The 12,778-nt window shown below is 43.5% G+C and overlaps 1 protein-coding gene across 1 annotated transcript; it reads right to left on the bottom strand.

The window, feature by feature from the left end:
- Positions 1-578: 578 nt before the first annotated feature.
- LOC134173957 (opsin-5-like) lies at positions 579-6,753 on the bottom strand. The gene is made up of 4 exons (XM_062638483.1): positions 6,405-6,753; positions 3,061-3,354; positions 1,820-2,151; positions 579-1,065 (listed from the first exon to the last, which is right to left on the bottom strand). The coding sequence occupies exons 1-4, from the start codon at positions 6,475-6,477 to the stop codon at positions 721-723; spliced, it is 1,044 nt and encodes a 347-aa protein (XP_062494467.1). The 5' UTR covers positions 6,478-6,753; the 3' UTR covers positions 579-720.
- Between the last annotated feature and the right edge of the window lie 6,025 nt (positions 6,754-12,778).

Here is a 12,778-nt window from a genome sequence, read left to right as displayed (position 1 = left end):
ACCTCAGCCAGCAACAGCACAAGGGCACAGTTCCTTTTGCTGAGGGATTCCTTCACTTCTCATTTTGCTATTTGTGACATGCAGAAGGCTTCCTTCACTGACTGCCACATTCGCACCTAACTTCTGCAGGCTGAGGCTGCTCAACTCCTTTTTGACTGTGTTTTGAGAAGTTGAAATTATACTTCTGACTGAGCAAGGGACTGTAAATCCCTGTCAGACATTTTGATATCAGCCACTTTTATCTCCTGACATTAAGTATTTCTTGCTACCTGTATGTTTTTCTGTCTATTGCTGGAAAACTGCATGCTCAGCTGTATTTGTTTGGCAGCAAACTGTTCAACCTACAGTTTTCTCTGATGGCTGTTTTACTGAAAGAGCCAAGAGTTTGCAGATAGGTTGCATTAAAAAGTCTAAAGTATAAGAAATAAACCCCACAATAATAATTTCTCTTTTAATTAAAACTGTTTTCCTGAAAATAAGTTTAGCTTATATCTTTTTTATGTTTAGTACATAAATCTATTTCCTCTAAATTGGATATTCTTGAAAAAAATAGGTTCTTTTGCTGTGTAGCATAAAGATAATATTTAAGAGTTGCTTAGCTTAAAAATATATACTTAAACCTCTGGATTTGACATAAGATACGCAGTGCTGCATTCCTACTCATTTGGACTCCTGAGGGAGCCCAAGTTTTGACCTGTGTTATGACACCATCACTGCATCTCAGCGAGCTGCAGCTCCCTGGTTCTCCACCTTTGCAGCTACAGAGAGACACATGTTATCTCTCCCGCTCCACATTGACATGGGATTTTCAGCAGAGTTGTCAGTGCTGAAGAAATGAACTTGCCAGCCACAGCAGCACTGCAGCTGTTTGAGTTCACAACGGAAAGTTTTGCTGAAGATGTAGTAAATAAAAGGGTTATACGCTGTTGAAGATTTGGCAAACAGACAAGGCAGCAGTGTAATGACGGGCTGCAGGGATTCGCTGGGGTTAAATATGGACCAGAAGCTGGCTGCTGCATACGGTGTCCACGAGCTCAGGAACCCAACTGAGATGAGCACAGCCATCTGAAAGGAAAACAGGGATTCAGTTCCCAGTGGGCACTGATACTCAGGCATGTGGTGCGTGGATGTAACCATGCCCGAAACAGCTCAAATGCCTGACACTGTATGACACATGTTGTGACATGAGCACAGCTAACATTGGACAGTGCATATATGCTTTTATTCCCACCTAGCAGATCTACACTGTGGTTTCTTAAAAGGCACTTGTTTTCATCTCCTTCCCTGACTCTGGCTGCAATGTCACAGGAGACACAGCCTAACTGGTCAGTGTAGCCTATCAACAGACTGGCCTCTAGAAAGCTTGGATCAATTCTGCTTTTCCACAAGAAATTAGCAACTGAAGTGCTTATTTGCAATAATGATATATTAAAAAGTCCTCTTTCTGTACAGAATTTCTGTGTAGCACTCACTCAGAATAGCCACTCAGTTGATTAAAAATACCTAGGATGCAGAACAAGACCTTCAGCCCAGCTACATCATGAAAGAATCCAGCAGCTCTTCCAGCATGACTGGAAACCTGCTTGTCTATGAAAATCTTGGATGCAACTGCCTAAAGATTTAATAAGCTGCACTGTAGCTATGATATCATGATCAAGCTACTGGAATGACAATGTGGATGACACTGGAAGCACATCTCCATCTTTGGTCAATACTAGACAGAAAAAATGAAGGGTTATCATGAGCCATGTGTAAGCAGAGCCAGTTCTCTGCAAGCTCCTGATTACTGTAGGCTCTTCTCACCACTGGGACAACTCACCAATGTCAGCTTCTTCTCCAGTTTAGCTGCATTAGGGATCCTGTCAATATTCTGGATCTCTTGGTATGCTTTATGAACCTTCCAGGCAATTCCCAAGTAACAGGTAACGATGGTCAGTGCAGGCAAGACTGTGCACAGGAGGAACATGCTCAAAATGAACGAAAAGCCATTGGAGGAGTTGTGGAACTTGCTCCAGGCTATTGTACAAGAGATGCCAAATGGCTCAGGGCCATAGTAGCCCCAGCCTACCAAGGGCAGAATGGCCCAGAGTAAGGAGTAGAGCCAGATGAAAGTAATCAAGATGCGAACAGTGTTCTTGGTGATTTTTTTACCTGCAAGAAAGAGGAAGAGCAAGCATGTATGGAACTCATCTCAGCCACATGGTTTTTGCTGTAGCTTCTTGGAGAGAAGTGTGGCAGCTACAAACATGCTTGGGCTGCTGCTGCAGTTCCTGAACCTTTGGTCTTCTTGAGGAATGTAACAGAGACTGTCCATGGATTGTGTGAGACCTGAGTGCAGACCTCAGTGCTGATCTGAAGTTTTATAGGTCAGGGAGCTTTACAAGAATAGTTAGGGCTGGAAAGGACCTTAAGATCATCTAGTTCCAGCCCCCCTGCCATGGGCAGGGACACCTCACACTAAACCATGTCACCCAAGGCCTCCTCCAACCTGGTCTTGAGCATTGCCAGGGATGGAGCATTCACAACCTCCCTGGGCAACCTATTCCAGTGCCTCACCAGCCTAACAGGAAAGAATTTCCTCCTTATATCCAATTTAAACTTCTCCTGTTTAAGTTTTAACCCGTTACTCCTTGTCCTATCACTACAGTCCCTAATGAAGAGTCCCTCCCCAGCATCCCTATAGGCCTATGAGTTGACCCCAAATGCACCAGGCACCCACCCCAGGAATGCCAGAGAACACTCCTTCCTCTCAAATTCCAGTATGTCAGTGTGTCTGCTTGCACACAAATAGGAAGCCAAGAGCTTCCAGCAAAACATTTGGGCTCTCCAAACTCTCAGGTAGTTTCACTTGGTATTACTGAGAAGTGGAAAATCCTCATTGCTTCATAAGGAATTTAATCAGATCCTTCTAAGAACCTAGGATTTGATACTGGACTAAAAGTTGAGGATTATTCCTACGGTTACTGAACTGATACACCATGCCATATTCTACTAACTACCTCTCTGAACGTAACAGCCCAAATGCTCCACTACAAGGTTATCAGAAGCTTAATTACTTACTGTTAGATTTGGATGAATTGGTAACAAGGAATCGAATCACGGCCATGGCACAGAGGGTCATCATGCTGCAGACACCAAAAAGGAAACCCATCAGGGCATAATATATGCAGGATGCATGTCCTCCCAGCCAAGCGTGGTTCCAGGCAGATGCGATGGCCAGCGGGTACATGCTGATGGCCATTCCAATATCTGCTACTGCCAAGTTGACTGTAAGCAGCTCCGGTGACTTCAGGAGGGAAGAGCGTTTCGCGGCTGTAGCAAGGACAGCTGAATTTCCAAGGATTGTCAGGATGGCTGAAAGAGAAGCATCAGCACAGGGCAATAATACCACATAGTTAACACAGCTGTGAAGTGTTAGCCTAACGTCCAGAAGAGAGCAGACTAAGAGATTAGCCAGAATTCAGAGCCTCCCAAGTCAGCACAGTACTGTGCTGATGCTTATCTGCTGTAAGTATCAGCACAGTACTGGTGTGTATCTGCTGTTCCCTGCCATGACACCTTGTTCTTCAGCTCATGATGAGGAAACTCATTCTCTTAGCTAGCAGATAGGAAATACTGCCTGGATGGCATTTCTGAGAGCTGCTACACAACTCAGCATCCTCATCACAGCATCCACTCAACTGAGGGAAACTTTTTCATATGAATATCTTGCCCCTTCATATCACCACACTGTAAATCTTCACTTCCATGTTACACCCCCTCTCCACGCACTATATCCCACCTATTCCCCTGTGGCTCCCCTCTCATGTGTATATCTCACACCTTCAAACTCCACTCTTTCAGTATCTTGCACAACACACTAGGAAGTAAAACAGGCGTATCCATCTTCATATTTCCCTGGTAATATCCTCATTTACTTCTCCTTCCTACTGAAGAGCTCCAACTGTCTTGCCTGCTTGTTCCATCCTCCCAACTGGTGCTCTCCACTTCCCGAAGCCTTCCTTCTCCCTTTACAATGTATCTTCCACTGGAGCACCAGGACAATCCTCCCAGGCTCTGAGCTGCCTCGACAGTCAACATATGCTGGTTTGGCAGCTCCTTGCTTGTCACTACGTGCTGCAGCTTAGACACCCACACTAATCGTATGGGCTGAGTGCCCTGAGGCAGATCACGGAAATGGTTTAGCCAGAGGCATGCAACAGACCAGAGATTGCTTTGTAAAAGGACCTGTTGGATATACATTATTCAGACACGCCATAGGGCTTCAAAGCATTCAGGTCAACAGTGTGAAAAGTACAAGTAGCAAACTACTAATTTTTTCTTCTATTTCAGGCGAATATTGTGCTGGAGCTTCATTTTGATCAAAGGTTTTCCTGAGAAGCCAGAAGTGAAACTGGAAAACAGAAAAAGATTCTGTCGTTCCCTTGTCGCTGTGAACACAGGGAAGCTGCATTTGCTCACAGACACCACATAATAAAGTGCTCACAGAGGAATTAATAAAGGCCCATGCAACAAAATGGAATACATTGGCATAAATCCAAGAATAGGCAGAGATGTGAAGAGAAAGCCTTGAAAAAAACAGAGGTACAAACCTGAGACCCCATATCCTTCATTCACCTCCTAATCACAGACGTTCACTTGGCATCCCTGGATATCTTGAAGTGTTCCCTGAGCTCTCAACAGCTGTATGTCTGCACACACAGGATGCCCACAGTGGCTTGGCATGGGACTGCTTGATGACAGCCAGCAACCTGTAGCTTGGTGGGAAGAACCTTCTCTTGCCAAATGGGACATCCACAAGCTTCAGGAGGAAAATTAATTCACTCTCTTCTGAGAGAGCCCTAATCACCGCGCATAAGGCAGGAAGTAGCTCTTAGTCTTACCATCAGAGATAGACATCTGGGCACACACTGACTTTGACATGCTATTTCTTTCCATCCCATTGCTTGTGAGGCTGCTGGCTGGCATGGGACAGAACAGTTCAAGAATAGGCTAGTGATCAAATAGCAGAGATGCTGGTGGTGAGTGCTGAAGCCTCTGCCCTAGCCTGGTTTTGTAATGAAAACATTTCAGAGGACACATAGGCCCTGCTGCAGCCCCCAGTGAGGTGGCAAAACTACAGATAAATGCAGCATGGTTTCCAGTTAAGCTCACTGCTTCGTATATGGGATGTTCCTGAGATCCCCTATGCAAGTAGTGATCCTGGGTGCCACAGAAGGCTCTTGATCCAGTGCTGCAAGCTATATCTGAAGTCTGGGTGCCTAAAAGCCCTTCAGGACAGCTGTGAGACTGTAGCACGGTGGGGCAAGAGCAGTATCAACAAGGGGAGCTCCAGCCCCCTGTCCTTTGTTGCTGCCCATTACCTTATCTGCACCTACATATTTACATTTCTATGAGAAAGAAGCTGGCTTCCTAACTTGAATTTAAATATAAACTCTTCGTTGTTTTGCAGATAGTGATTTTTCTCACCCTGAGTTGTGCTCTCTGCTGTCAGCTCAACTGAGGGGACAGCACAGTGCAGTGGAATGAAAAGTGTGCAGGAACAGGGGTGAGATGTGAATGCTAAAGCCCAGCATCATTGCCCAAAGTCTCTCTATTAAAGCACATAAAAATACATGTTTTTCTCTCTTCAATGAACCTCAACCATAGTTTTCAAATGAGCTGAAGGGATGCAGGTACTTGCATCGGGATTGGAACTACATGATCTTAAAGTCCTTTCCAACCCTAACTATTCTGTGATTCTATCTTAGCAAAATTCAGTTGGAGTGTGTGCCTAAACCAGTTCTGCTCCTCTCCAAATCTACAACAGCAGTAACCAAATCACCTGGGTATATGCAACAAACAGACAAGGAAGTAAACACTTAGCTAAAACCATGCTGGAGCACACTGGTAGGTAACCCCACTTGTAGTTAATTTTTAATATGCCTTCCGCAGAGCAAACAGGCCATTATAAAAACTAGAACTGCTAATTGGAAACCTTTTGTCATTTTATACCATTTTATTCTCCCAAGACACAGCTGCTCTTCAAGCATAATGACAGCTCTCCCCCTGCCAAGGGTCAGACCAAAGTTATTCTCCCTTGATCAGCCTCATGAAATGAGCTGCTTCGTCTCTCAGTTAATGGGGCTGAGATGCTAGGATAAGCAGTAGACAGTTTGAATACTTGTGATACCACAGAGGCAAACTTGTGCTGGCAAGTCTTCAGCATGGAAACAAAAGATTGCAAATCTGAGAGCAGAGATTAATCCTGACATCCAACCAACCTGAAGGCACTAAGCAGGGGAACAGATGTGCTATCATTTCCCTCCAGCTTCCTCTGACTGACTGCAGCACAGCCAGGGCAGCTCCAGTGTGTCTGTTCCTAGGCTTCAAGCAAGCAAGCAGGCTGTGAAGGCAGAACTCACCTATGATCAGAAGAAAGACCCCAGCTCCATAATCCACTACCGGGTGGAGTTTGGAAATGTACTGCTCCTCCATTGTTCCTTGTGGAAGTGGGTGAAGGCTTTAAACCAAAGGTGAAGTGACTGTAGGGGCAAAGAGACTCTTCCTCATGGTTTGCCTGCTGCAGATGTGAGCCAGGCAGTTGGGTGCTGTCAGTGTGAAGGGACCCTTCTGCTTTCTCCTCTCTCCCTCCCTCTTGTGTGGCAGGGGTGAAGCTTGGAGTGAGAGAAAGGCTCCCTCCCTGGGGAGACAGAGTGAAAGCTAGGCTGAGCCACTGAAAGAGGGATCCCGCCTGCCTGGCTGGCAGAGCATCTCTCCACCCACCCCTCTTCTCACAGCGCTCTGCTCCTGGGCTAGTCAATAAACTTCACAATTCAAACCCCCCACACTGCTACTGCTGAGCAAAATCTGTTGTTCAACCAGCGGCAGCCTTGGGGAATTAATTCAGGTTGATGGATGAGGCAGGGAATGGGATGTTTGGTTTTCAGCTTTATGGCTGGGAAGTACGAGGCTGGGGAGGGGGATCTCTATGCTGAAGTGTTTAGAGGAAAGCTGTTTGCTGTGGGGATTCAGAAGGGTCAGTCACACCACTGACTTTCAGAGCTGCTCCAGAGCAGAACCAGAGGATGTTCAGTCCAGTCTGCAGAGCACCCCAGCAAAACCAAGCTCTGATTTCACTCCAGTGACATATCAGTGTTTTTACCTGGCAAGCAACCAGAGCAGTGCTTCACATCCAAGCTTACCTTCTCCTTGTAATATCTGAGCCTACAATTGTCATAATGGTCTCTCAGTCTTTATAAACAATGCTGAGTTTTGCTCCAGTCTCCAAATGTGTTACAGACTCATCTATCAATTTACATACACAGGTCTTGATTTCAGTGTACACAATTTACATCTCTCTAGTTGCAATGCCATTAACTTTACTTTTAGCCTGGGCAGCACCCAGCCAGCACATTGAAGAGCTGATCTTTCTAAATTATCTAAACTATTTAATTCCAGTGCCTAGATATGCTAAACTGCATTAGCATCATTCTCAGCTTGGCCTATTTGACACTGTTCAGACTTAGGGAATTTTAAGATCCACAAGAGCACATAGGGATCTCATGTGCAATTTTAAGTGGAATTTATGTGCTTAAGTATAGCAGTAACATCCTGAATTCTGGAATCCTTAAGAATCTGAGAGACTTCAAAAGCTTTGAGTTTCACCAGAAAGCAAAACTGACCATACACACAGATATGCTACCACCTCATCTTTGCTGCGTGTATCTGTGCTCCTGTGCTGAAGCTGTCTGGATTTACACCCCAGGGATCCTTGCACTGAAGACTTTGAGGAGTTTAATTCAGCACCCAACTGCATGCAGCACAACACGTATAGGATAGGGCTCAGCAGCACCTGCAGCCTTCTCAGGCCTCCTTTGCCCTAAAAGCTTATCCATCCTCCATGAAATGGAGAAATTAGTTCCTTCCTCTGGTTTCAGAGACTTGTGTATATGTTCTTCCTGTAAGAGCATTTATTCTGCAGGTTACAGATACTTTGGGGCGAGAAAAATGGCATAACAGAGAGATGCTTTCCTCTCCACTTGAAGCTGGATTGCTCCACACCTAGGTCACAAGATTGGAGGGAGAAAAACCAAGTGGTATCTGACTCTCTAGTATGGTGCTGAAGGGAGCTCTTGCTCCAAAGGTTATTAATGTATTTTGCAATTAACAGCTATAGTTTAAAAAATAAAACCAACCCAAAACTGCAGGGGCAGTGGTGGTTCAGTACTGCTCGCTAGCCACATCTATAAAGTGAACTGATCTCACAGAGGTGCTGCTCAGGGTATGGTTATCACTTCAGAGAAACAAAATCCCTGTACCTGGGACCATGACCCCACTGCCAGCATGTTAGGTGTGATGAGTTTTGTTCTTAGTAAATCTGCGTCTACCTCTAAACAGAGATCTCACATACCAAATTCACCACTAATTCTGCTGCCACAGACACAGTCCTTGTTTTTAAAGAAGACTGGGCACTGCAAATTACTCCTGGGGGGATTCCAACTGGACACAAGAAAATTTTTCACAGTGAGAACAATCAGCCATTGGAATAATCTCCCCAGGGAACTTGTGGAAGCCCCAGCATTGGACGCTGTTAAGATTCTGCTGGACAGGGTGCTGGGACATCTAGTCAAAGTCAATATTTTGCCTAGAAAGGTTGGACCAGATGATCCTTGATGTCTCTTCCAGCCTTCTATGGTTCTATGATTTTATCCTCAGAAACCACTTCCCTATGGTAAGCTACTTCTTGACCGAGGCTGGCTTATGTTTAGTTGGCTCAAGTGCTTCTGAAAATTTCCCCAAACATCACATCACTCCAAAGTCAGCAGAAGCACAATGAAGTATGTACTCATGGCATAGGTAAGCACTAGGAGATGGAACAGTCCACCGGTTCTTCTCCAGAATTTATAATATTCTAGTTCAATGGCAGAAACTGCTGGTCTGAAAAATCTGAACAGGTAAGACAAAAAGGTTATGAGACTGTATAGACTGGACAGCTAGGAAGGCACGAGTTATCGGTAGAGGGAAGAAAACACAGGTAGGAGGGACTTTGATCTTATCTGGGTGAAGAGAAACTGATGTTCCAAACCCCAATTCAATGAAAAAAGCACATGTAATCACTGAGGATGAAAGGCACCTCTGAAGGTCATACAGTCCAAGACTGCTGCGCAGGATCAGGTACAGCAGATTGCTCAAGGCTGTGTCCAGTTGGATTTTGTATATCTCTGAGGATGGAGACTCCACAACAGGTGGAGCTCTGTGGTGTACAATTTGTTCCAGTGCCCCTTTGTGGTCTCCTTCAAAGTCTCACATGGTTTATGACTGAAGATACCACCTAACGCAAGAAATCAAGCCCCTTCTGGTGAGATGTTCAGTCCAGTTATCCTTCACCATGTTCTCTGGCAGCAGATATTCAGCTGAATGCGGTTGGTTGTTGCAAAGCTTCTCAAGCCTTGTGTGTATAACTGAGTATCAGTTTTGTATTAGTCTAGGAAGGTAGGACAGACAATATTAATTATAAAAGGAATGTCTATCAGCAAAGGCTAAAAAATTACAGATATGATGTCTCAAAAACATGCTTATAAGGGAGTCTTAAATAGCTTGATCAAAACAGTGTAATCTTTTCAAGAAAGTCAAGGCCAGGTTGGACGAGGCCTTGGGTGATATGATTTAGCATAAGGTGTCCCTGCCCACGGCAGGGGGGTTGGAACTGGATGATCTTAAGGTCCTTTCCAACCCTAACGATTCCATAATTCTATAAGTCAGCATTTGATCCCAATTTGGGGAAGAAATGTCTGCTAACGTCAGCAAGGCACAGTAAATCCTGTGACAGAAAGTAGAAGACTGCTGCAATGTGACAATCCTGTATAGTGCACACAAAACCATAATATTGGTAAATTAAACAATGTCAGATCACCACAAAGATCAGAAGACCCACACACCCACAGAATCATTAAGGTTGGAAAAGACCTTTAAGATCATCAACTCCAACCGTAAACCTAACACTGTTAAATCCACCAAGATGCTGGAATTCAACTGTCACCTTGCTAAATTCACAGAACAGGTGCTGGCACTGTTTTGGGCTGAGCCAGCTAGCACTGCCCTAAGTCCTTCCCAGGCACAGGTCAGCTGAATGAGCCCAGGACCATTCCCAGTAGGCAGTAAAGTCATCAGTTTCAAAGGCAAAGTGATCCTGTTTAGTTCCCTGGTACAGACGTTGCCCAGTGGTTTTGCTCTTATCCTGAGTGCAAACATTTAGCTGAGAAATACATTCTCAAGGTGGGCAGTCACTGGATGAGAAGTGACTTTTAAAGGACTGTCAATGCTCAAGCAAAGCTTATAATGCTGATAAAGAAAATTCTTTGGAAAGTTTACTGGCCTGTGCTACATAGCTCACCTAATGGGGTTTTTTTGGCCTTTCTTGGTGAAAACATAACAGAGGACTCAGTTCAAGGAGCCTGATGTCACCGAATCCAAGACAGGTCTCCTGCTTTCCCACTTGCTGCGTGATCCACCCTCTCTCTACTGAAATAAGACATTAAATTTCTTCAGGCAAGCAAAAAGAAACCAGAGTCAAGTTTAAAACATTTTGCTGAGAGTTTAATTACTCCCTGGATACCCCATTGGCTACATGAGGAGCCTAGTCCTTGTCCAACATTTGTGGGCACCTTAGTTTAAACTGTGAGGATATTTCATGCTGGTTTAGATGGCATTTCATTTATTGTGAAATCCTGAAATTAGCATTCACATGGGGTAGGATTACATCAACAGCTCAGTTATAAAATGGAAGAAAAGAAAATAAATGACTAAAGCCAGAAGAGCTGACTGATCCCAAATCCAGTGCATTATTCTTGTGTCATTTAACAATTGCAAGTTGTACCCAGCATTATCTTTCTGCACAGCAGATCAATCTAGATTATCTGTTTACAACCAAAGCACAGTCAAAGTTTATGCATCCTGACAGACCCAATTTGAGGGGATCATATTTTAGAAGTGTTTTGTGAAATTGCCCTTCAATTTAATATAGTACTCTTTGAATTAGACAGATAGAAGAATAAAGTTGCTACCTGCTCACTTTTTAAAATTTATATGAGACTTTGAACAAAAAGTGAACTTACCATAAAATCATACATATATATGTATGATTTAAATATATACATGTTGATGTAAACATATATATATATATGAACAAGTTCCTATTGTTGAGGTAAAACAGGATGTGGGTTGAGTAATTACTTGATGCTACCAAGTTAGGATGTCCTACAACTCTATTGTTATTTTCCACAAGGAAAAAAAAATAGTATCCTGAATTCTGAATAAGGGAGTTGTTCTGAATTATCATTTTGCCAGTATATGGTAGTTCATTTTGCAGAGATAAAGTGTCTCAATGTTTGGAGCTGTTTGAACCAAGAATATTAGGTTTAGTTTGGTACTATATATCAATAGCATTGATATCTCCTATACCTGAATAGGGCTATGCAGCTATGTCCCTACCTGCACAGATTTCATGTCTATCAAAAATAGTCATTTGTCATTTAGAAGATGAGCATGGCTTTGTTATTCCTGTTTATCAGTGGCTGCTCTGTCCAAATCTACTCTCTGTGAAGACTGAGATTTCTAGCTGAACACATTACTGCAAACAGTCTGTTTGGAGAGCCCCTTTTGGGTGTCTTCTCCTCAAAACAAGTTTGCTACGATGCACACTCAAGCTTTTTCATTAACAGATGCCACCTTTTTCTCCTCCTTGGAGGAGACAACCTCATCATATTATCCAGGAATTCCTACAGATTCCATTAATTTAATTATTGGTCTATTTCTGCAGTCTTACTTTTTGAGGCTCACCTTTGGGACCCCTAGCTGAGCTTCTAGCTTTCATCTCCACTTCTGCAAACCAGAATGAGCATTTAAATTGAATTCTCAGTCTGCTCATGAAGTTGTATGTTTTCAACAACCAAATATTGTTTAAGCTGGTATTTGCAACCTCAAGCATAGTAATTCGTTAATTGTTTTCTTCTGGATGTCTGCACAGACTTGCATGTTATTGCCTGAGGGGTTATTTACAAAGTCTAAATTTGGTCTAGGGACACTGACCTCCCTAGATTCCCTCCACAGTAACTGAAGGTAGCTGCCCCGTTGAAGAATCCAGTTTGGATCAATAAATTCTGCTCTTTTACTAAAACCATTTTAACATATAATACTTGGCTGTTGGTTAACCCAGTCAAAGTGAGCTCTCTACCACAGCAGTTAGAGACTCCCCCAGAAGAACTGTGTTGGAGCTGTTATTCTGGTGAGTGTTTGACCCCAGAGCAGGCTACAAACCCAAGACCATCTTGTACACAAAGGCCTGAAAGAGGACCTCAAGACTTCTTGTATCACTTCTATTATTCACTTTTAAGAGTTGTTTAATGCTACTGGGAGTTTGAGGTGAGGAGCAGCAATTTTAACACTAAATCAATGACCTGTGATTGAGTTATGAGGAAACAAAAAAACTTGTACAACTTCCACACTAGGACTAGTAAGTATAACATAGAATTAAAGCCAGAAGCTCATATTTATTAAACAACAATGTCACCATTTGTTTGTATCTGGTAAACATTGATACTCATAACACATTGGTGAAAAAGAGAGGTCAAGATGTACACCTGTGAGGAAAGTCACATGCAGAGTAAAGATGTGTCTTTGATGTGACAAGCCAGCTCTTTTCAACTGGGCAATAAGATGCCCTCTCAGGGACAGGGGGGGGTATTTTTTTTTGTTTGTTTTCATATTTCCCAAATACAAAATGAAAAGGACTAATTTG

Source organism: Pezoporus occidentalis, unplaced genomic scaffold, assembly GCF_034315485.1.
Source record: "Pezoporus occidentalis ecotype Australia unplaced genomic scaffold, CSIRO_AGI_Poc_V1 ctg57, whole genome shotgun sequence".
Taxonomy (NCBI): domain Eukaryota; kingdom Metazoa; phylum Chordata; class Aves; order Psittaciformes; family Psittacidae; genus Pezoporus; species Pezoporus occidentalis.
This window is presented reverse-complemented; position numbering and strand designations above follow the sequence as displayed.

Bases quoted from the DNA above. Each gene is read 5' to 3' on its own strand.
- LOC134173957 (XM_062638483.1), bottom strand. From the start codon at position 6,477: ATGGAGGAGCAGTACATTTCCAAACTCCACCCGGTAGTGGATTATGGA. The intron at 2,152-3,060 runs GTAAGTAATTAA...TCTTTCTTGCAG, and splicing joins CAATTCATCCAAATCTAACA to GTAAAAAAATCACCAAGAAC. The intron at 1,066-1,819 runs GTGAGTTGTCCC...TTTTCCTTTCAG, and splicing joins TGGAGAAGAAGCTGACATTG to ATGGCTGTGCTCATCTCAGT.